At 31.8% G+C, this 25961-nt stretch overlaps 1 protein-coding gene across 1 annotated transcript in view; it reads left to right on the top strand.

The window, feature by feature from the left end:
• The window catches only part of Col24a1 (collagen type XXIV alpha 1 chain), a 393162-nt gene that overhangs the window by 233252 nt on the left and 133949 nt on the right, over positions 1-25961 (top strand). The window contains exons 26-33 of the mRNA XM_046443140.2: positions 1471-1524; positions 2836-2889; positions 4426-4479; positions 6070-6123; positions 10305-10358; positions 10674-10718; positions 10841-10885; positions 19096-19149. Coding sequence (XP_046299096.1) covers positions 1471-1524; positions 2836-2889; positions 4426-4479; positions 6070-6123; positions 10305-10358; positions 10674-10718; positions 10841-10885; positions 19096-19149 — 414 coding nt within the window. The remainder of the gene's footprint in view (positions 1-1470; positions 1525-2835; positions 2890-4425; positions 4480-6069; positions 6124-10304; positions 10359-10673; positions 10719-10840; positions 10886-19095; positions 19150-25961) is intronic.

Genomic DNA, 25961 nt, shown 5'->3' with positions numbered 1-25961 from the left:
CTCTGCCTCAGCAAGCTGCTTAATTCATCTTCTTCATCTGTCAAAGGGGATACTCTGATAATTCTAACAAATAAGTGGTTGTGAGAATTGAATCAAACATATAGAAAATGCTTAATTTATGTTATATAGCCATCAATTGATACCCAGTTAGCTAGATATTGATATGGATTAGAACATGAATCTGTATAGATAAAATCATGCCCCATGTATTAATTTTGGTTAGATTTACCCAGAAAGCTAATTTTTATGATTCTGTGCTTTTATATACAAATAAATATTATTATATGAAAATCTAAGTAGTCTTTACTTGATTGCTATGGAAAAAAATGTTTCCTATGTCTTTAAATAAAAGTAGAAAGTAATTTTCTTATAACTTTAGACAAGAAAGAGATGTTCTAAAGTTTTTTCTGTTATTCCTTTTTTTTCCTATGGTGCTTAAAGGAGAAATAATAGAGCATACACAAAGACAAAGATAGATAAACTTTGAAATTGTGTTACCGATTGCTTCCTTTCACTTTTTCTGACACATCAAATTCATTCATTAAGCTATTTGTACTACCTAATATACTCTTCTTCCCTTCTTTGCTTGGCTGGCTGGCCTTTTTTTCTTCCTCATATTTGTTTGTTTGGGGTACTGGAAATTGAAACCAGGGTCACTTAGCCCCTGAGCCATACTCCCAGGCCTTTTTTTATTTGTTTCTTTGAGACAGGGTCTCACTAAATTGCTTAGGACCTTGCTAAATCACTGAGGCTGGCTTTGAACCTGTGATCCTCCTGCCTCAACCTCCTAAATCACTGGGATTATACCCAGCTTAAGTTCTTCTCTGACCATCTTTGCTAAAATAGCCTTCTCTTTTATTCTCCCCATCAGCCTCATTGTTTTCTCTATGAGCTTATATCACAATTTATAATTATTCAGTTTCAATTTAGTTGCTTTCATCTCTGTATTTCAAGACTTTTGACCCATGAGGGCAGGGATTAAGTTCTGACTTGGTGACTAATGAAATATCAGCAACCAGCACAGTGCCTGGCACAGGCATTTACTCATTTCTTGAGTAAATGAATGAATTAATGAGCACATACTGTTCTGTCATGTATTGAGGTGCTTTGAAAAAAAAGTCATAGAAATTATTTCTTAAACTAATATATGTCCACATCAAGTAGATGTAAAAACTGCAGGAGTTTTATAACATTCAGTGAATCATCAATTCACAAGGGCAGATATTATAATTGAATTTGAAACTCAATGCCTCCCAATATAGTGCCTGTCAAACAATGCCCCCCCACACACACACACATTTGATGGAGTAAATTAATTTTGATATGAAGTCATAGGCTACATACCTATATGAGGAGGAATTTTACTGCAAAATAAAATTCACAATGACTAGAAAGAAACATTAATTATGGGTGATTTAAGATAAGGATGCTACAACAGAATGTAATATGTTATATTTTTTCTCCTAAAAGGGACCTGTTGGCTTACCTGGAGAAGTTGGGATAACTGGAAGCATTGGTGAAAAGGTAATTTCTTTCCTTTTTTTTGTTTTTTATAGTAAGAATTCTAAGCTAAATTTAAAGGAGACTTTCATATGCTATTTTATAATAATTAGAAATCACTCATAGCTTTAACATATTACCTCTACTGAAACTCTTAAATATATTAAAATACAGCTAATAGCATATTTACTTCTAATTTTTAAAAGAGTATATTTTTAGTTATAAATATATGGTCCTGAAGGAAGTATGAAACAGTCTTCATATATGGTTAAATATTCTTTAAATCTACTTTATGATTGCAAGCCCCCTATAGGAAGCAATTTTGAAAGAGCAGTTACCAATTTACCTTTCTCTTTCCCCTGTCTCATATATTCTTGTTCCTATTCCATTCTTACTGTTTTCTTTGTCTAGTGTTATCTTCTCTTATTTATTCAAAACCAAACTGATGGATTTCTCTCTGTTTATTAAAAATCAAACTGTTGGACTCAGTTAAACTGCCATCTTCTCTACAAAGCCTCTCCAGACTCCCTTTCTTTCTTCTTTCCTGAAGTTAAAATAAGTACTACACTGTTTAAAATTTAGTTGTAAAAAGGAAATTCAGTTGTCCTGTAATTGTTTCATCTTTGTTAACATCACTTCTGTGGAATTTATGTTTATTTAAATATCTCTCCTAACTCTCATTTAGTACAAAATGCTTAATACTTACTGATTTTTTTAGTTAACAAAAAGTGAGATAATTAGATAATTTTATAATGTTTTCACTCTGACTTAGTTACTTCTATGTTGGGTTACATCTTCTACATTAAGGTTTTGACAATTCTAAGAATTTTATTGTGGATCAGTTTTATCCTTTTAATCTGTTAAAGTAGATTTCATTGTAATGATTTTCCAGAATTACTTCTGTGGCACTTAATTATGGTAGACAGACTCAAGAAATAAAATTTTGTTCAATGGTTATATAGATTAATTTTTCAGTATGCTTTCATACTTTCACTATTCTCATACTTTGTCTCATAAAATTGTAAGCACTTCTACTTACAAAACTTTAGTATATACATGCTTAATATTAAGTTCTGTTCAACCATGATTTCTGTTTTCTTCATTTTAATAAGACTTTTAGTATTTTTTCCTTAAAAATATCTTAAGATCGTTTTTATTGTACTGTAAGTCTTGCAATTTAGAATAAAAATAAAAAATTTGTGAATTTAAAAATTACTTAAAATTAGGATGAGATGTGCATTTTAAGGTATGATTCTGATGACTTTCTAGCCTTAGCTCAATTATGATTAATTAACATGATTCAGTGTTATTGTTTTTTCTTTCTTGTTTTAAAAGGGAGAGCGTGGAAGTCCAGGCCCACTAGGTCCCCAGGGGGAAAAAGGTGTTATGGTAAGAGATAAATGATTTTAAAAATGTTTTTGAAGAAAATAATGAAGGTAAACATTTCAGAAGTAGAATTCCCTTGATTGAAAATTAAGTGAAAAATGCTACAGTTATAATAAATTTCTATTAGAATTTTCTTTTAAACTGTTTTATTTTACAGAATGCCATGTGGCAAGAAGTCACTAAAAGCATGCATAATTTAGAAGAATTATATCATCATAAATTGGCAAAAATGGATTAAGAAAAATTCAATTAGAATTCTACTTATTCTCCTACAGTTTATAATTCACGTGGCACATATAATCACTGCCACTTTTCCATGAGTTTGTGGTCATGAGGTCATTTTTTGGCACCTGAAAGCTCAGTATCCAAATTTATCTTACTCTCTTGTTTCTTTAAGATAGTAACAGCTGAAAAAAATTACATGTGTTGCATTTTTTATTTTTTTTTTAAGAAAAGCTCTGTAAGCACTAAAAAAATAACAATATCATGGCATTTGCAGGCAAATGGATGGCATTAGAGCATATTATGCTAAGTGAAGTTAGCCAGTCCCTAAAAAACAAATGTCGAATGTCTTCTCTGATATAAGGAGGGTGACTCAAAATGGGATAGGGAGGAAGAGCATGAGAAGAAGCCTACCTCTAAATAGGGAAGAGAGGTGGGAGGGGAAAAGAGGGAGAAGGGGAGTTGCACTCAAGATGGAAGGAGAACCTCATTGTTATACAGAATACATATATGATGTTTTGATGAGAAAAAGAAAAAAAAGTGTGTCACATTAGATTGGATAGAGAGAAAGGATGGGAGAGGAGGGAAGGAGTAGGGAGGATAGGAAGGGCAGCAGAATAGAATAGACAATATGATTGATGTATGTACATTCCATGTATATATTATATGTCAAAATACATTCTGCTGTCATGTATGACTAAAAAAAATAAAAATAAATCGTATGGTTAAAAAAAAGAAAAGCTCTGTAAGATTTTTTTTTAGCTATCTTCCATTTGCTTTTAGCTAGAAAATTTAACATAAGACTAAACTTCAGGAATCATTACTTCTTGAAACCATTCTCAGAATCAGTGTTAATAACAAAGTATGTTTCTTCTAAAATTTAAAAGGTAAAAATATTTATACACAATCATGTTTCTTAATTATAGAATTCCCTGCCCTTTCTCAAAAAATATGATTTCTTAATGTATATAACATAACAAACACCCACGCATACTATACTACTTAAGATACTATAATCTACAGAAGATAAAATGATTTTTCTCTTTCAGTAGACTGTAATATGTGACCTACTTAGCAATTTTCTTTTCCAGGCAAAGACCCTCTAATAAATGAATAGATATCTACACAAACATGTTTTGAGTTCTGTGGTCTTTCTGTAGAAATCTTTCCTGTGGCCTCTTTTATCTTGGATAGGAGAGGAAGAGCTTATCAAGTTATCTCTTTTTTTGGTCTATTTATAATTGCTGGTTTATCCTCAGTGAAAACACTTAAATGCAATAGATGTTTTGTGTTTTTCATATTATACTTAAATCATAGGGATATCCAGGTCCTCCTGGGGTTCCAGGATCCATGGGTCCTTTGGGATTACCTGTAAGTACTGAATATACTGTATGTATATATCCTTTCTAGAATGTCTGCTTTAATTTAAACCCATCACTTTTGTTATGCTGCTTTTTTTTTTACTTCATGTAAAATTCATGTAAAAAAGTCATATAAACTAGTGGTGACTGCTGCTCTCCCTAATTATACAAAACAGCCTGGACAGCATCTTGAATTTCCTCTCCCCTACTTGGCATGTAAACCAACTTCAGTTCTATAACCTAAAGTAAAAAACAGCTAAACTTTCTTTATAATAATTACATATATAAGAAAACAGGTCACTAATCAAGACTAGAGTAAGATCAAATGGACAAAAAAAATCATAAATTTCAACATATTTTTTCTTAGAAAGTAGCAAATATTCTTAACCAGTTAAAATTAAGAGGATATATACCTTTATTAAAATTTAATAAATATACCTTTATTAAACAAAAGTTGAGGTTTGAAAATATTCCATATGTTCTTTACAGAAAGATAATGAAATTCTTTCCCCTGAAGAGAGAAACTTTGCTTATCAGAAATTGATAGTTATTGTGGACATGAACAAGAAAAAGATCAGTCTTGTAATCCCCTGGGCAGAACTTTTTCTATCACAAATGGTGTATACTGTTTTGTGATGCTTCTGTTTTAAAAATAGTCCTAATTTTCTAGTATATTGATAGACATGTTGTTGTCTTCTAAAATCAGGAAGACTTGGGACTGGGGCTGGGGCTGTGACTCATAGGTAGAATGCTCGCCTCGCACGTGCGAGACCCTAGATTTGATCCTCAGAACCACATAAAAATAAATAAGTGAAGTAAAGGTATTATGTCCAACTACAACTAAAAAATAAGTATAAAAAAATCAGGAAGAATTGTCTGGGGCACAGTTATCAGTCTCTTTATTCAGATAGATAGATAGATAGATAGATAAAAGATAGATATCAAATCCTAAAGTTTAGTCCATTTTTATCATACTGAATGTTTATTGGTAAATTTTATTTTCCAAATAAGTCTTTATTAAAGACTATAAAGTATAAAACTAATTCATTAAAATTGACTTAATAAATTGACTTAGTAAACTTAATGTCCATTACAGGCTGTTTCTTTTGACATGCTAATTTAAAACATTTATAAACTTCTTCATAGCTTCAGAAAAAAATCTATTTTTATGTAATGAAGTTATCATAAATATATAGAACAATAATAAATAATTGTTATAATTTATAATAGTCATTGTTTCTTGGTTGGCCATGCATATCAGACTAGTCTAGAAGGCTGAGTATCTCCTCCTTCCTTCACTCCAGGGGTGTTCCTGCTATAAACTCTTTGGTCAATCAATATTAAATAAGCCCTCCATCTTTGTTTAGGGTATAAACATCTAAAAATGACATTTCTCCAGATACTAGACTATTTCAAAAGCTAAATATTAGTGCAACAAAATGTGGTATTTTATAATTAATACATATTTTAAGGAAACCGATTAATTTTATTTTTAAAATTTCTAAGGTGAATTATATTATGTGATAAGAAAGATTATGACTACTTTTCTGATAGCATTCCTATGAATTCTATGACTGATTTTTTAATTCATAACATGTAGGGTCATGTGGGAGCAAGAGGACCACCTGGGAGTCAAGGTCCTAAAGGCCAAAGAGTAAGTAATACAGTTAAAGAAGTACACTAACCTTAGAAAAATCACCTCATAATGATGTGTTCAATAAAAATAGCTCCATACCTTGGATACTTATGCTTAGATATTGCCAGCTTTTCCCTGTTTTCATTTTGAACTATCTTCATCTAATATGGACTGACTACAAAAATTCTGAATGTTGGCCCCTTTGAGGAAATGTATACCTTGTAGAATAAAGCAAACTTAGTTAGTATTTACATTTAGATTGAATGCTAGGTTATACCTGGAGCACTCCAAGTGACAGATAAAACTTCCTCTATGGTTTCCTCTCCTGAAGTAAGTTTATGGTAAGAATCTCTTCTCCCAATATTGCTGATAATGTTAGTTTTTCTAAATGGAACATTTGGTTCCAGCTGTGTAAATCAAGAGCCAGAAAAGTCTGCTGGCTCATTAGTGAGGCATGTTGAGTGACTTAAAATTAATAGTGAGATCATGCAAAGATAGATATGGTTAAAAGGAAATATAAATATATGAGTCCAAGTTACAAAGACATATTTTCTGTAAGGGCTGTTTCCTTCATTCATAGATACTTAGCCTATTATAATTTATTATAGGGGTCATAGAAATGGGCTTGGAATTCTCACAAAAGTCTTCCTAAATGAGTATGCAGTATGTGTTAATGTTTTAATTAATCATGTTTTTTTCTTTTAATTTAAGCAATGTAATGGTCCTGTCTCCTATCATCTAATGCGTTTGGGACTAAATTGTTCATTCACTTATTTGGATAACTTTAGGTTTATCGCCTACCTTTCAAGTAATTGTTACTTTACAAAACATGCTTTGTTTACATACTTGAGCTATCAAACATTTACTCTTGTTTTGAGAACCCATTAATAGCTCAGTGTAGCCAAATTTGACTTTCCCAAGAGAATAAACAAAAGACTAGATTTTTTTATCTAGCTAAGAGAGCATCCAGGAAATATTTTAATGCAGTTACTTTTTTTATTTCATGCCAAATTAGGTACCTGTTGTAATGCTATTTGCCTAATTTTCTTAGAGCTTGTCCTAAAGCTTATTTTGCCTAAGAGTCAGAGTAAGCATATACACTAACCAGTCCAGAGGGAACTTGACAATGCTGATAAAGCTAAGCCTTTAGTTAATTAGTTCACTCTTGCCTAAAGCATAGAGAATATCAGCTTTTCCATGAATTCTGCCAGATTTAAACCCATAACTAGCAACTTTAGCCTTATGACCTTTAATTAATGTAACTGTATTACTTAGGTCTTTTTTTTTAATTCAATCTGGTTATCTTTATCACTGTAGGCATAGAAATTTCTCTTTCTTTGTTCCCTGTGTAATCCTGGGTTAGTAAATGAAATTATAAATGCGGGAATATTTTTAAAATAAAAGCATTTTTAATGTAAAACAGTGACAATGAGTGGTGAATTTTGGAGGCAGTTCATTTCAATTACAGTCATTTTACTTGTGAATGTTTCATATTTTTATATAAGCTTTTGCTAAGTTTCAAGTCCTCTATTCCAACCTGAATTCACTTACTAACAAAATTTAGCCTTTTCTTTTTAACACGTGCAAAAATATAAACTTTCTCAAGCACAATTATTCAAAGTCCTTGGTCATTTAGAGTCAGGCAACTCACTTAGTATCAATCTGGTTATCTTTTTTTTTTTATTAATGCTGGCAGTTAATCAGTAAGAAAATATCTAAGAAACACATAGAAATTTGGGGTGGCAGAGGGATTTTTAAGTGCTTGCTTACCAGTAGACACGTTTTTGGTTTAGACTTTGTTTTCTGTCTAAACCAGTTTTTAGAATTTTACCAATCATTCCTTTTCAAAATTTCTCAGCCGTCTTCTTTTGTTATTCCAAAAAAAAATTTAGCAGTGTTTCTTACAGGCAGAAAAAAGAAAACAAGGCACTGAAAATACCAGAGAAAAAAAATCAATGTAGATTGCTGAAATTTTAAAATGACGGGAATTATTAGAGCAAAATCTTGAGGGCCCTTCACACTTTAAACTTCATTCTTTAATCATTAATGTTTTCTAATTTTCAGTTACTTAACTGTTGAATATTCCAAGTGCACCCCCCTGAGCACTTCCACACTTGCTGTTTCTCTTGCCACAGTGACCTTTCCCAAGTTACTTGAATGCCTTGAAGTCTGATCTCCTATAGAGACTTCTCAGATGCTCTAGCTAAAATGGTACTCCCCACATTGGGTACTTTCTAGTACTGTAATATCCTTTAATTTTCTTCATTATACTTGACTACCTATTTTCATTTTATACTTCAATTTTAAATGCTTATTTTCTTGTTTATAAATTCAGGAATTTGTCTTTTCTCTCTATTGTGTACCCTGAGCCTAAAACAATGCCCAGTGTGTAGTAGGCATTCAGCAAATGTTAGTTGAATTAAAACTCATTTTGAAAATTATTGATCTATTTAATTGACTCTTTACTTCTCAACTTGACCTTCAAGGTCTTACACAATAAGACAGTAATTTAGTTTTCCAGTCCTATTGGAAAATAAGGCGGAAAAGGAAGTTGGGGACAGACTATGGAGCACCTTAAATACAGACTGAGAAGTTTTAGGACTGGAGATTTGGCTTTCACTTTAATAGGACCAGCAGAGCTGTAGATCCTCATGGAGTATAATGTTCTCTCCAAATCCATGAACATGCCCAAGCAGATCAAGAAATGCAGGTATCCTTATAGTAGGGAGGAAAAGAGTCCTATTATAGTAAACAGCTTTTAAAAATAAAAAGCTAAACTAAGACTTATCTCAGATGGAATAGAAGAGAAGGTGCTGAAGCCTAGGAGGATACTTCAGATGAGCAGGTTGTACTGGGATATTTGTATCACTGTTGTATACAAATATATGGTTCCCGATTCCCAAGTTATTTAAATATAAACTCCAATCCTTTTCCTTTTAAATCTGTCTTCCTTACCACATTTATTTTTTAAATAGTTCTCTACATGTTATCTATAACATGGCCAAACAAAGTCATTTTCATTCTTTGAATATCTTCTTTCATGCCTCTGCACCCTTTTCTCATACTGTCCTTCTAACTAGAATTCCTTCTGTTTTAAGTAATTCCATGAGAACTTGACTTCCAGCTGCCAGAGGATATCTACATTCCCATAATCAACATGTCAATGTTCTCTGTCTCTGAATCCTCCTTTAGGTTCCTGACATGCGCATCTCCTTGTATTATGATCACTTGTGTAATTTACCTTTTAAAATTCTATGTAATTGTGAGATTTCTTCATTTTGTTACAAAGATTTCTTCAAAATAAAGAAATCTCACAATTATGTATCTTCATAACACTTCATATAATTCCTTTTCTACAGCAGATCTTGGGTTAGAGGCTTATAGAACTGAATTAAGTACCTTTAAAACGGGGACGCTAATATCTTGGGACTGGGGTTGTGGCTCAGTGGTAATGCGCTTGCCTAGCATGTGTGAAGCACTGGGTTCGATTCTCAGCACCACATACAAATAAATAAAATAAAGGTCCATCGACAACTAAAAAATATCTTTTTAAAAAGGGCTCAAATATCTTCAAAGGAAAGTTATAACTTAAACAGGACGGGACTTTTGCTATCAGTGCTTCTTTGCAACTATGTATTGAATGAATATTAGGAAGTTATAAAATTACAGGAATATCTCCAACAACATTTCTGTATTCTTTCTGTGCCCCTGCCATCTTTTAGTAATCATTGTGCAGCAGGTGCAGAGTGTATACAATGCTATCAGTACTCATCTGCTAAGCTGAAGAGAAAAGCACCATTGCAAAAACATGAAACTTAAAGAGATTGTTTACACAAACAAGACAGCTACTTTTAGGTTAAGGTTTTTAAGAATAAGTCTTGTTCACTCTGACTGCTGAGTGAACAAGAAAGTGAAAAAAATGCCCTAAAAACAAACTTACAGCCCCCCAACAACTGTATCAGCTATTTTTGTGGTCATATAATTTTCTATTTGGCATAGAATCTTAAAAACATGGGCTGACTCACTTGTATAAAGAAGTTCAGCCATATGTCCAGCTGTATTCTCTTCTGTACTCAGAGCATAAATATAAGCAGGAGTTTATCAATTAAAAAGCACTATGTCTTTATCTTCCAGGACACATAGGAGTAAAAAAAGGAACAGTTCAAATTAGTAACATTTCAAATTTTTCCCATCTCTAGGGACCAAGAGGACCAGATGGTCTCCTAGGAGAACAAGGTATACAAGGTGTCAAGGTAATAATTTATTTCCTCATTTTATATGCAGATAAATTTTATTGAGCCCCATATCTTACTTATCCATAAAATGATGTGTTTCCTTACAAATGCATAGTTCTAAATTTTCTTAGTTTAAGTATTAAACATGTATAATTTTTACTACACACACACACATACACACATACACACACACATACACACACAAATGTTTTCTTTTCAATATTGAACCACATACTTAATGTATTATTATTTTTTTTGTGTGAATGTATGCTAGTATGTGTAAGGCCATAATTCAAATTCTAACTAATTTATCTGGTATTCATACTTTGTTAGGGTGAAAAAGGAAATCAAGGAAAAAGAGGGCCGCATGGTCTTATTGTAAGTAATGAAACATTTCATATTAAGTATGAACATTTTAAACCTTCCCTATTTATCTTGGTTCTTTCCCGTTATTTTGGGAATTGCCTTCTTGACCTAAGCTTTTTTTTTTCCTTGATCAGGGTAAGACTGGAAACCCTGGAGAGAGAGGAGCTCAAGGGAAACCAGTAAGTCATAAAAAATAAGCTATGAACAACTTTTATCCACTTTTAGGGGTTGTGTTGAAATAATGTTTGGGGAGATTTGAACAAAATTATTAATAGTGTACAATGTAATGTCTTAATATATGAATACATTATGAAATTATCTACTTTATCATCTGACAGAATTATTGATTAGTATTCAGTTTTTTAGACTAAGAGAACACAAGTTCTTTTCTTCCCTTTTCATCGTAGATAATTTTACTTGAGCAAGTTGCTTACCCCTTTTAGGTATTGGTTGTACCTATTTTTAAATTGGTAGTGATAACATTTCGATTTTACTATAGATATGGTAAATTAGTTTTTCTGTAAAAGCCATATCAAAATAAAGTGGTGTGAGAATATATATATATATATATATATATATATATATATATATATATGAGAAATATAATAAAGCTAAAACAAGAAACTTCTCTGAGGCCTCTTGCCTAGTTTCCTTATAACTCATCTTGAGTGCCTTTTTGACCTTCAGAGTGAAGAGCTATGTATGTCATCATGCTTTCCCATGGCTCTGTTCTAAAAGTTTTTAATAATTTATAAACTCAATAATTAATGTATTATATCAATAATTTTCTACCATCAGACATCTTACCAGATTACATATGCTTTCCCAAGGAACAAGTTCTATGAACATCCCTAGATAAGATTAAATATCTAAAAAAGATTCACATGTGTATACGTAAACATACGCAGATGATATTAGATATATATGACCATATGAACTGAAACGTATAGGTATTTTTAATTACTTTCACTCAGAATGAGTTTTTAATGATATTTTACTTGTCATATACATGTACATGTATACTTTAACAGTATGAAATTAGATAATAACATAAATAGATTGCAGCTGAGAGGTCATAAAAGGATAGGATAAAAATGTTTTATCTGCTATATTGTCACATTTTCTTGTTCCTTTTTGAAATCTGCTGCCCCCTGCCTGTTGTTTCCCACAATAGCATTATATTTGACTGGTCAAAGCTAAAATATTAGAGACCTAAAGAGAAGAAAATGACTTTCTAAGAAAAGAGCTTGTGTTTGGAATGTACTATTAATTAAATTCATTTCCAAAGAACATTCCTTGATTATTAATACTCACCACCTGTTTTTTTATTCAGTCAGGGTAAATCGTGTTCATGTAGATTGTGACCACTTTACTATATTATACACAAGGCTTGCATATTGCAATTAGAGGAGGAATTTGGAGCTCATGTTAATTCCTCTCATTTTAAAGAGATGAGAACTAGAGATATAAAATTACGTACTCATTTTGTACATTGTTGACCTTTCTTACTCTTTAACCTTCATTTTTAGCTTTAGTAAATGCAATGTTTGATGTTTGACACTTTCAATCTAATAAAAGATACTAGAATTATTTTGTAATTTTAGCTTGCAGCAAAAAGTCTCCCAGACTACTGGAAGAATACACATACCTTTTAATTTAACCATGAATAACATGGTTAGACATTAAATCATGAGTTTAGTATAGTTGTTAAGGTTTGCTGGATTCAGTATGTACATCTCCCACTCCTTGACTGAACTGAGATCTAGAAGAAGTGAGGAACAGTCAATCGAAAAAAAAAAAAAGCCAGATAAACCTAAAATATTTGTTCTATCTTTCAGAGTAATCTTAGTGTATTCAGTCCTTCATGGACTGTCAGCAGCAAGCAACAATAGGAGCATATTTTGAAGATCAGATTGACCTTTGTTCTTTGTGCCCCTAAAAATTACATAACCTTGCTTAAATTGTTTAGCTCTCTGTATTCTATTTTCTTTACCTGGAAAATAAAGAAACATAGGAGTTTTAAAAACCTCTTTCTTCTCTAAATTGTCATAATTCTTTTTTTGATTGATGCTGAGTATTGAACCAAGACCTTGTACATGCTAGACATATGCTGTATCACTGAGTTACACCCAGTGAAAACCAACAATACATACATTACTCTTGGTAGATAACCTGTAAAAATATATTTATCTGTGGACTAACACCATTTCCTATACTTACCTTCCATCTACATATAGATCTGACTCTAAGGGAAATCAGGAAGAAAACTCACAATCCATTGTGTAATTAGGGTGATAAAGCATGAACAACTGATTTTGGTTTTTCAAATCATTTAAAAACTGTAAGAGTTGAAACACTACTGACTTGTTATCTAAATAGTCTATCAATTGATGTGATAAGGGTATAAAATTTTTAATTGTTTATTTCTCTATTTCTTTAATTCTGTCAGATTTTGCTTCATATATTTGGAAATTCTATTGTAAGTGCATTCACCTTTAGAACTATTGTGTTTTCCTGATCAACTGACCCTTTTTTCATTAAAGATATCCTATTTTTCTCTGGTAATATTATTTCCTCCTGGGAATACTGTTGTTTTGACATCTACTTTATTTAGTATTAGCTATATCGTCTCTCTAATTTTTTTATGGTTGCTGTTTACATGGCTATTTTTCCATTAATTTACTTTCAAATTATGTGTGCCTTGATATTCAAATTGAATGTATTTCGGTTGAATCCTATGTTTTATTCTGAAAATCCCTGTGTTTGTTGATGGTGGGGCACACCGGGGACTGAACCTAGGAATCTCAGACTTTTAATGATAGTGTTTGGTTCATTTCCATTTAATGTAACTATTAATGTGGTTGATACAGGTTTTTCATTTTAAGTTTTGTTTTTCTTTGTGCCCTCTTAGTTGCTGTTCAGTGCCTTCTTTTGGCATTGGATAATTTTAAAAATCCTATTTTTCGTTACCTATTGAATTTTTAGCTAAACTTCTCATTATTTTCAGTAGCTAGATCAGGTCAGCAGAATTTGTCTGCAAAGTGCCACAAAAAAAATTTTAAAGCATTCTATATTTATTTATTTGTTCTAATTAGATATATATGACAACAAAATGCATTTTGATTCATTGTATACAATTGCAGCACAATTTTCCATTTCTCTGGTTTTGCACAATGTAGCACCATATGTGCAGTCATACATGTAACTTGGATAATGATGTCCATCTCATTCCACTATCTTTCTTGCCCCTGTGCCCCCTCCTCCCCTCTTTCCCCTTTGCCAATCACAGTTCCTCCATTTTTTCCATCCACCCCCATTATGGATCAGTATCCACTTATCAGAGAGAATATTCGGCCTTTGGGTTTTTTTAGGATTGGCTTACTTCGCTTAGCATGATATTCTCCAACTCTATCCAACAAAATAAACATTTTACGTTACATATTTAACATAAGTGTAAGAAACTTGTAGTCATATAGGCTAATTTACCAGCCTTCTATCTTTTAGACTATAATTATTTTATGTTTTACATTTATATGTATTATAAATCCCACATTGCATTACACTAATATAAATGAAATATACACTGTAGAAATATTTAGGAGGAAAATAGCATTTTATATTTACCTACCTATTTATCATCTCTGGTACTCTTTGTTCCTTTCTGAAGATCAACATTTCATTTTCCTGTAGACTATGGAACTTCCTTTAGATTTCTTTTAGTGAAGAATGCCAGTGGTTTATTTTCTTAGTTTTTATTTATGAAATGTCTTTATATCACATTTGTTCTTGAAGGACATTTTCACTGGATATGAGATGTATGGTTTTGTTTTTGTTTTGTTTTTATTCAGCACTAGAAAGAGGCCACTTTCTTTTTGCCTCCAGTATTTTAGATGAGATGTCCATGTTTATGTTTATTATTATTCTCCTGCATGTTTATATATCATTATGTAGTATTGGAGTCAGATATGTTGGAGGTCAAATACTGATTCTGCCTCTTACTAGATATTTTTCTTTTTATAAATTTTTAAATCTCTTTGAGCCTCCAATTCCTCATCTTTAAAAATGGAATATCTTTCCTATTTCCAAAAAATGATTTTTATTCTAATGTGCTTGGCAAAGGCTGTCAGTATTATATTTATGGTCATCAATCTTATAGTTAGTGAGTTAAAGTCATGAACAAGGAGCTCTACTATGAATAATATAGTATTAGCATCTGAAAATTTTTTTAATTTTTTTATTTGTATATGACAGTAGAATACATTTATGCACTTTGATATATCACACATAGATGGGATATAATTTCTCATTTTTCTGAATGAACATGTTGCAGAATCATATTGGTCATGTAGTCACATATATACATACAGTAATAATATCTGTTTTATTCTACTATCTTTCCATTTCTTATTTCTACTATCTCTTCTCCTCCTCTCCCATCACTTCCCTCTACCTAATCTAAGTTAATGCTATTCTTCCCTAGGGCCTCCCGCCTTATTGTGAATTAGCATGCACATATTCGAGAAAACATTCAGCCTTTGGTTTTGTGGGATTGGCTTATTTCACTTAGCATGAAAATTCTTAAAGAGAATTTTTATTTGTTGCCAGCTATGCTTTTTCCATTTGTCCCTAATAAAAATAGAGAACATTTAAATTGCTTCTTAGCTCTGTAAAACAGCCTTTTGAATCATCAATAGCATTAAAGATATATAATAAGCTTGATATTATATCCAAACACATTTTCCAAGGAAAATGGGACAGTCATTATTTCAAGTTCTGAACTTTTACTATCTGTTTCAGTTTGTATATCGGGCACAGAGGGATCCCTTATATTGATTCTGTTTCTTAATTTAAGAATCTGAAATGAATGAAGAGTGTATGATTTTCATGACTGAAACCAGATTTTAACCAGCTAAGAGTCCATAATTTGACATATTTCCCTATCACTACCCATAGAAACTGAACAGAACATTAATGATTATAACATAGAAGATTATGTGATTCTAATAATTTTTAATACCTCTTTGAATTTTTTAAACTTTTAGTTGACATATAGTTATACACATTTGGGGGGTACAGTATAATTTTTCAGTACAATGTGAAATAATCAGATAAGAGTAATTCATGTGTCCATCACCTCAAACAATTATCATTTCTTTTTGTTGGGAAGATTCAGAATCATCTCTACCAATTACTTTTAAATATATAATTAAATATTGTCAGCCATAGTTACCCTACTATACTATAGAATATTAAAAGTTATTCCTTCTATCCTACTGTATCCCTGTATCTGTTAACCATCTTCTCTTCATCCCCTCACTTCCTGGTATCCTTCCCAGTCTCTATTAACTACTATTCTCCTCTGCACTTCCATGAGATTTAACTTTTTTAGCTTCTACATATAAGTGAGCACATGTGGTATTTGTTTTCTGTGCTTAACTTATTTCACTTAACATGTAGTTCTCCAGTTCTGTCCATCTTGCTTCAAATGACAGGATTTCATTCTTTTCATGACTGAATAATATTCCCTTGGGTATTTATAGCACATTTTCTTTATTCATTCATCCGTTGACAGGCAACTAGATTGACCCCATATCTTGGCTTTTAAGGAGTAGTGCAGTAAAAAATATGGGAGTACATATCTCTTCAACATACTGGTTTTCTTTCCTTTGGATATATATTCACTGATGGAATTGCTAGATCATATGGTAGTTCTGTTTCTGGTTTTTTGAGGAACCTCCATACTATTTTCCATAATGGCTCTATTAATTTACATTCCCACTAACAGTATATGACAGTTCAACTTTCTTCACATCCTCATCAGCATTTGCAGTTATAAATATCCTTACTTCCAGTTTAGTATCATATTTTTCTTAACTTCTAGCTTTTAAGATAAAATGGTAGCTATGAATTGCTGTATAGTTATTAACATTTCTAAGGTCAACAGTATAGAAGATGCAACTTACAAATTGAAGCATTGTTTTATATATTGTTAGTAGTTATCAATGTCTGGCATTCAGTATGTACTGAGTAAATCTTTGAATGAAAGGACAGGGAGCATACAGAATTTGGCTTAGAGTTCTATCTACCATTTTATAATGTATTTCATTATAAATGTATTTCATTAATACCTAATATATAAATGTATTTCATTATAATATATTTCATTATAAAATGAGACTCACTTTCTGGTACTATAGATTGTATGATGTAAAAATGAAATTAAATAAGAACTTAGAGGTCCAGTATTGTTATTTATAGCCATCTGGAGATCCTGATATCACTGTGCCTTGCCATATTTTAAGGGCACAAATCATAACTATTAATACATCACAAAGATATTATATTTGGAAAAAACTTTTTATATCAATATTAAAGGTGTAAGGAAATTCAAATTTAAAATAATTCTGGATAATAATTTGTCATAATAGAATGAGAATTAATTATAAGACTAGAAGTAGATCAAAAAAGGGCAGAGGGGTGGGAGGAAATGGGAGGGGGCAGGGTGGGTATTAGTAAGGATGGTGGAATATAATAGATATCATTATCCAAAGTACATATATGAAGACACGAATTGGTGTCAATACTTTATATACAACCATAGATATGAAAAATTGTGCTGTAGATGTGTAATAAGAATTGTAATGCATTCCACTGTCATTTATTTTTTTAAATCAATAAAAAAATAAATGGTTGAGGGGGCTGTCCTGTCCACAGGGATATTTCAAATGAAAGAAATAAATATGAGTGCCCCTAAGAATGCAATATTGATTGAGGGGGAGAGAAGACATGGCAATAACATAAGCAATTGCTTGTTGAAGAGTTCAGATAGGCTTGGAGTGAAAATGTCTTACGAGAAATCTTTAAGATGTATTAATTAGTCACTGGGAGTTTAGAAAAATTCTGCCCACTAGGACTATATTGTGAGCTCAAAATGTAACCTAAAAATAGCATCTTAAAATAAAATCATTTCTAGAAGTACACAGAAATAGCTAAAATAAAGAATATATTATTTTTAATCCCATATTAATTTTCAAATACTATTATGTAAGAATTAATAAATTTTTTCACTGTTAAAAAAAAGCTTCTACAATTCAATAACCAAGAATACAAAACAATAACAAACCTGTTAGTCATCTTTTCATCTCTGTGATAAAATACCATAGATAATCAACTTAGAAGAAATAAAAACTAATTTTGGCTCATGGTTGCAGAGGTTTTTAGTCCATGGTCAGTTGGCTTCATTGTTTTTGATCCCTGATAAGGCAGAATATCATGGTGAGAAAAATGCTAATTTCAGGGTGGCCAGAAACTAAAATGAAAAAGGAAAGCCAAAAGAGAAGGAAGAAGAGGCCACGGATCCCCATATCCCTTTCAGAACCACATAACACCAATCCAGTGAAAACATGAGTAAATAACTTGAGTAAACATTTTGCCAAAGAAGATATACAAATGGCCACTAAGCACATGCAATGAGGTTGAACACCACTAGTCATTAGGTAAACGTAAATCAAAACCACAGTGAGATACTGTTCCACACACATAAGGTTGTTTTTGCTGGAAAGGAAAGGAAGGGAAGGAAAGGGGAATGAAAAGGAAAAAAAAACTCAGAAAATATGTGTTGGCAAAGATATGGAGAAGTTTGAACCCTGTGCAGTTCAGTAAGGTTTGAATATAAGATGGTGAGGCTGCTATAGAAAACAGTTTTACTTGAGAAGTTAAACATAGAATTACTATGTGATTTATCAATTACGTTTTTAGTGTAATACCTAAAAGAATTGAAACAGAGACCCAAATACTTGTGCACACATGTTCACAGCAGTATTATACACAATAACCAAATGGTGGAAGCAACCTAAGTGCCCACTGACCAATGAATAAACACAGTGTGGTGTGTACATACAGTGAAATTCTGATCAGCCTTTAAAAGGAAGAAAATTTAGACACATGCTATAAGGATGAACCTAGAAGACATTATAATGAGTGAAACAAACCAGACACAAAAAAACAGATATCATATGGTCTCATTTATATGAAATGCCTAGAGTAATCAAATTCATTCTACTTCAAAAAATAGAATGGTGATTACCAGGGAGTTGGGGGAAATGGCTGTGGGGTATTTAGTGTTTTATTTATAAGCAGTTTCAGTTGGGCAAGATGGAAAAATTCTGCAGATGAACAGTGTTGATGGTTGCTTAATAAGGGTGAATGTACTTAAATACCATAAAACCATATACATAAAAATGGTTAAAATGGTAAATTTTATGGTATATATTTTACCACAAAAGAATAAAGGAAGACATAGACAAGGATCCATAATGAAAGCTAAGATAAGAAAATTAAAACATTTTCAAACACTACTTTTTCTACAAGTTCTACATTTATTTTCCAGGGTTTACCTGGACCCTCTGGCAGTACAGGAGACAGGGGACTTGCAGGAGAACCAGTAAGTCTATATTTATACTTTTCTAATAGTTTTTTCTCCAAATGCAAATTTATCCTTTCATTATTGCCCTTTTATGTTGTGGCTATATTTAGAAAGCAGCATTTATCATAGATACTATAGACTGGTCATGTAGAATGGATATTTTGCTGTATAAACACCATAGACTATGTAGAATGAATATGTTTTCATATAGTTTTAATGCCTTTCAAGTTTCATATACTCTAATTTGTTTCAGTATCTCTGGAACTGTTAAAACTGAGAATATTTATTTTTAACAAAGAAAACTCTGTTTTATTGAATCTCAGAAATTCTTCTGAATGGCTTGCTGTTCTTACAATTACTACATTGCCCACTCACACACATACACATTTATGAAGCCAACTCTATAATAGAAGACCACATAGAGAAGCCAAACTCTACATCTGATGGGCCAAAATGTAGAAAGATGACAGAAATGCTGTTGTATCAGCAGTACAAAAACTTACATCACAATTTCATGAATATGATTCAGTTATGGAGTTTCCATGGAAAATGAATTTGTGAAAAGGAAAGAACTAGTCACAACCTACTTTCTCAGAATTTATTCTTTATTGCCAATGAAGTCATTCTTCTGGTTAATCATGTCAGATGTAAGATGCTCTAATATATTTCTGAGATTTACAATAACAATATAACCTTTCAAACCACTGAGTTGATTTTATCATCAGTTGACACAAAGGTTTACAGATGGTCATTGCATAATTCCTTTAGATAGAAGCAGTAGAAAATTTTAACAGAGTATTCATAACAAACTGTTCATTTCCTCTTTCATGTGTTTAATGTATGATATGAACTCCAAAAAATGAATTAATAATATCTATAATTATTTCCAAATAAAATAATATATGACATTGATTTTATACAACTAAATCATTCTTGGTTTTCTCCCTATTTTTTATGTCTCAACTTGCCTTCCCAATTCTAATATTTATTTTACTTAAAATAATGCAACTGTCTTTAGCATGGTGTACTTAAGTACCTGTTTTCCCTAAAAGTCCATAAGCTCCCTGAATTAAGAGACCATTTCTTTTACCTTTGCAATCTCCTTTTCTGGTATAATATCTGGCATGTTAAATCTGCTCAATGTGCATTTGTTAAACTGAATTAACAAAAGATCATGTACTCAGAGGTGTAATTATTCAATAAGTAGATAACATTACATAGATGAGATAAAATGGAATGAAAACTAACGAGTCTTAATAAAGAAGACATTTAAGTAGAAATAAGTATGTCAGTAGAATTATGGCAACAGGAGAGACAACATCTTAGGATTTGCACAGGAAAAGACTTGTTAACTAAATGCCTAATGGCACCTAAACACTAACATGCAGGTCACAGGAATGAGAAATAGAAATGGGTAAATTCAGTGTATAATGAATACAGTGAGCTTTGTGTCAGATATTTGAACTGCTTTGTCTAGTCATAACAAAGATGAAAATTGATAAACACAAAAGAAATGTTGAAAAAGAGAACTATAGTTTTTCTAGAGCCAAGATTCAAAACTGATTTTTGTAAGTATTTTTTATTTGAATTGGTGACCATTCATTCACTCATTCATTCAATATACAAATATTTATTAAGAATCTACATTTGATAATGTAGTGGTAAGCTTGTAATTTTCAGTCTGGTGATACAAAATAAATAAACATAGGCATAAATGGATAATTATAAACTGAGATAAATACCATAAAGTACAATTATCCCTCAATATCCAAAGAAGATTAGTTCCAGAACCTCCCTTAGATACTCCAATCTGTAAATACTCAATACCCTTATATAAAATGGTATAGTGTTTTCATGTAACCTACCCACCTTCTCTTATATACTTTATATCTTCTCTAGATTACTTACAATACTTAATACAATGTAAATGCTATGCAGATAGTTATTATACTGTATTGTTTAGGGAATAAAATCAAGAGGAAAAAGTCTGTACATGTTCAGACTTTTCATTCCTAGTTTTTATTTATTTATTTTTTATTTTATCTGCAGCTGGTTGAATCTATGGTTGCAGAAGACACAAAGGACAAATTATGTAATAATTTAGATCTAAAGGGATCTATGACAGAAAAACTGTCATGATCTAGAGCTAATGTTCCACAAGAAGAAACATTTGAGATGTCATCTGAAAGATGAATAGTAGTTACATGAGGAAAGGTTATTCCAGAGAGAAATCATGAGCTGGGAGGAAGCACTGCATGCTTATCAAAGAACTGAAAGATGGCCAGTCTGTCTGTGGCATGGAGTCAGGTAGAAAATAAGTACAAGGTGAGCATGGAAAGGAGTCAGGTGACAAAATGCACACAGCTTTATGACCCCTATTCCTGAGAACTTGTGTTATTATCTTATGGATGTCACTGGAGAGATAGAGCAGTGATCAGGTTATTGTCTCATATCACTCAAATCACAAGATAAAAAGAGACAAACTTTTATAATCATCCAGACAATAGCAATATCACTTCCCCAGAATCTTATATCCAGTGGAATTCAAGAGCCTGACATTAATAACTCTAGAGTATATGTGAGCATCATGACATTGTGATGACATTGTCAGGGCCACTTGTCACCAGTTCAAGACCATAATTCCTCAGATATACCAACCATTTTTATTTGACTTGAAGTGAATGGATAAACAATTTTGAAAGAAAGAAATCTATTACTGGAATCCTTGACCTGAGTCCTGACTAAGGGATTCCAACAGACCAGATTTGGTCACCAGCCACTTGAGAGTCAAATCAGATACAAGTGGTGGGAAGGCAAGAAAGGAATTTATTATTCATGTGGCCACACTGAATGAAACAAGGAGACAAGTGTCCTAAGCCCTGTCTTTGGGGTTCAGATAAGAACTTGGAATTTATATAGAACAAGGACAAAGGGGACAAGAACTATGCATAGTCAAACAGTCTTGGTCAAACTGTGATCTGGTTGATCATTACCCCAAGTGAGGTTCTACAAAATTCTGCAGGCTGAAGGAAAAATAGTTACTGTTTGAGGGTCAATTCCGTTCTTGTCATGAGATGATGGCTCCCACTTGGGGGAACAACCTCCATTCCTTTTATGGAATAATATACCTGTAAGACTGGCTATTCCTGGAATCTTAAAAATATATTAGTTACTCGTGATAACTTAAGCCTGGAAGGGGGAATGAGAGAGGGCCATTCAACCTTGTATTACCAATTTTTAGATAGACACTCCTTAAGTGATTAACAGTCTATGTGCAGAGTTGAACAGGAATCTGACCCAAAGTTAAGACAGTACAGCTGCAGGCCCAAGTGAAGAGTCAATACTTTTAGCAAAAGCAGTACCACTTCATTCCATAAAATAGAGTAAGTCTTCCTATGAGTTTTGTAGAAGAGGTGGGGTTTACAGATGGAAAAAGTCTGGAAAAAGGCAAACAAAGGACAAAAAGTAGAGTGGTCACTTCAGAATTACTTTCCTTATAAAGTAGGGCTAGGGAGACAGAGCAATAGAAAAATAACTGCTTAACTTCAGGTTACTTTTTTGAAAGAACTGAAGCAGAAGAAACTTCATTTTCATATTCCTTTTCTTGATTTCTCAGAAGGTCAAATTCCACCTTAGTTTTGGTTTTGTGTTGTGGACCTTTAGTATGAGTGACTCCATTTTTATTTTTAGTCTGGTCTTTTGGGGCCTATACAAGATCTTAATTCAAAACAATGGCCCCTCATACTTTTTATTTAATAGATGTAAGGCTGAGATCTAAAGAATTTTGACATTTTTAAAATATGATAGAAGAGGTTGAAATGCAGAGACTGAGAGATAAGAAGGAAATCAGATATATAAATTAGGAGTTTCATCCCTAATCATAACCAGTCTTTAAATTTTCTTGACAATCTCAGATTCCTTTAGAAGTATGTAGGCATAAAGAGGGACAACCTGCAGCCTGCTTTTGTAAACCAAATTTTACTGAAATACAGCCTTACTATTCATTTATGTATATATGACTACATGTGTCTAAACTAAAGTAGTTCAGACAGAGACCACATGACCCACAAGCCTATAATATTTACCATCTAACCCTTCAAGAAAAGTTTGCTGACCCCTGATCTAGATTTTAATATTATATACATTTATATGTATATATACATATATAAAAGAAATGCCCCAATCATTGCAAACTTGATATAAATAATGTTCCTACGATAGTACAATATATAACCCGCACAACTATACACAGTGGCCTTCTATAAGAGGAAAATGGTGAGTTTCTTTCTTCCTTCTTTTCTCTTTCCCTCTTTCTCTCTTTCTGTCTTTTCCTGTCTCCTCAGAAAAACGAATGAAAAAGCATCTCCTGACCTAAATAATTTTGTTAATATCTTTAGCACTGAAAATTGTATTTAAAAGAAAAAGTAGAATGCTATGCTTTTTAAAATTATTTCTTCCTAACCTTGCTTTATAACATCCCCTATAATTAAATATATACATATATATATGTATATATATATATATATATATATGTATATATACACACATATATATATATTGTTTTTCCCTAGGTACTCTCTTATTAAGTTCCATAAGTCACTTCTTCTTACCTCAAAAGATAATTAATATGATTCTCAGGTTAACTGGAAATATCTGATAAAACCTCACTCAATCCCCCATTAAATTACTTATGAAAATACAAAATGGCAACAGTCTTGGAAACAAAAGATAAAGAGGACCCTACATCAGCATCTCAGAATTTTAAAGATATCACAAAAAAAGGTACTAGCAGTGTCCATGGAATGGTATAGTGTTACTTGCAAATTGACTTAAATTAATTGTAAATACATATTACAAACTCTTTTTTATTTATTTCTTTATTATTTTTTATTTATTTATTTTTTTCTTGACATATCATATTTCATACATTTTATTCAAGCAGACTATGAACTCCCATTTTTACCCCATATGCATATTGCAGAATCACATGGGTTACATATCCACTTTTTTACATATTGCCATACTAGTGTCTGTTGTATTCTGCTGCATATTACAAACTCTTAAGTCAACTACTATTAGTGAATTCTGCCAAAAACTTATTGAACAAATAATACCAGTTCTTTAGAATCTCTCCCAGGAAATAGAAACAGCAGAACACTTCCTAACTCATTCTGAGGACAGAATTACCCTTGTATACCAAAACTATCCAAATACATTACAAGAAAAGAAAACTAGAGACCAATATCACCCATTAAAATAGATGTAAAAATCCTCAGCAAAATATTAGCAAATCAAATACAACATCATAGAGTGAGTATACATTATGACCGGGTGGGATTTATTCCAGGTATACAAAGAAAATCAGTGAAATTAACTTAACAGACTAAAGAAGAAAAAAATGATGTTATAAAAAGATCCAAAAAATCATTTAATAAAATTTAATATCCAGTCCTAATAAAACTCTCAGGAAACAAAATGGAAGGACAATTCCTCAGCTTTATGAAGAACGTATATTCAAAGGAAAAAATAGCCTTATATCCAACATCATACTCTATGGTGAGAGGCTAGATGTTTTCCCCCGTAGAACAAGGAAATGAGGAAAAGATGACTCTTTTTTTTTAGCTACTACTCAACATTATATTAGAAGTTCTAGCTACTGCAATAATATAAGAAAAGGAAATTTTTAAAATTACATATTGTAAAGGAGAAAATAAAACTTTTTCAAAATAATATGCTTTTATATATTAAAAAATTCCTAAAGAATTGATTTACTTTAAAAACAAACCTTCCTTGAACTAATAGGTGATTATAATAAGGTTGTAGCATATCAAAGTACAAATTATACAAATACTATCCCACTATACTATATATTATCCCACTATATACTATCCTACTCCTTGGCTTATACCCAAAGGATTTAAAATCAGCATACTATAGTGACACAGCCACATCAATGTTTATAGCAGCTCAATTCACAATAGCTAAACTATGGGATCAATCCAGGTGTCCCTCAATAGATGAATGAATAAAGAAAATGTGGTATATATACTCAGTGGAATATTACTCAGCTTTAAAGAAAAATGAAATTCTGGCATTTTCCAGTAAATGCCTGGAGTTGACAAATGGTCTTTGAAAGAGGAGCAAAGGAAATTCAGTGGACAGTCTTTCCAACAAATGATGCAGGGAAAAAATGTATGGCCATATGCCCAGGGGGAAAAAGAATGTAGGTATAGATTATATAGCACTCGTTCTCTCTCTCTCTCTCTCTCTCTCTCTCTCTCTCTCTCTCTCACACACACACAGAGAAAATCTCAAAATGCATCAGAGATCTAAATGAGAAATGCAAAATTCTAAAACTCCTTCTAGAAAATAAACATAGGAGAAAATCTATGTGACCTTAGGTTTGGCAATGAGTTTTTAGATACAATACCAAAAGTTTTTAGATACAATTTTAATCCATGAAAAAAATGGATAAGTTGGGCTTTGTTAACATTAAAAACTTTTCCTCAAAAAACACATTGCTAAAAGAATGAAAAGACAAGTCATAGACTAGGAGAAAATATTTGCAAAGCACATATCTGATAAAAAGACTTGTATCCAAAATATAGAGAGATCTCAAGTCAAATTTTTTTAAAAAATTAAAAAGTAAACAAAAGATTTGAACATATACTACACCTGAAAATTTACAAAAGTGGCATAGAAGTAAATGAATCATGCTCAAATAATCTCTCATAGGAAATTGCAATAAAAAATTACATAGCACTGCACACCTGTTAGAATGGTTAAAATTCAAATCCCTGACAATACCAAATGCTGACAGGGATGTACAG

The sequence above is a fragment of the Marmota monax genome, unplaced genomic scaffold (genome assembly GCF_021218885.2).
Source record: "Marmota monax isolate L192 unplaced genomic scaffold, Marmota_monax_Labrador192_F-V1.1 WCK01_AAM20220418_F8-fsc00046, whole genome shotgun sequence".
Lineage (NCBI taxonomy): Eukaryota > Metazoa > Chordata > Mammalia > Rodentia > Sciuridae > Marmota > Marmota monax.
This window is presented reverse-complemented; position numbering and strand designations above follow the sequence as displayed.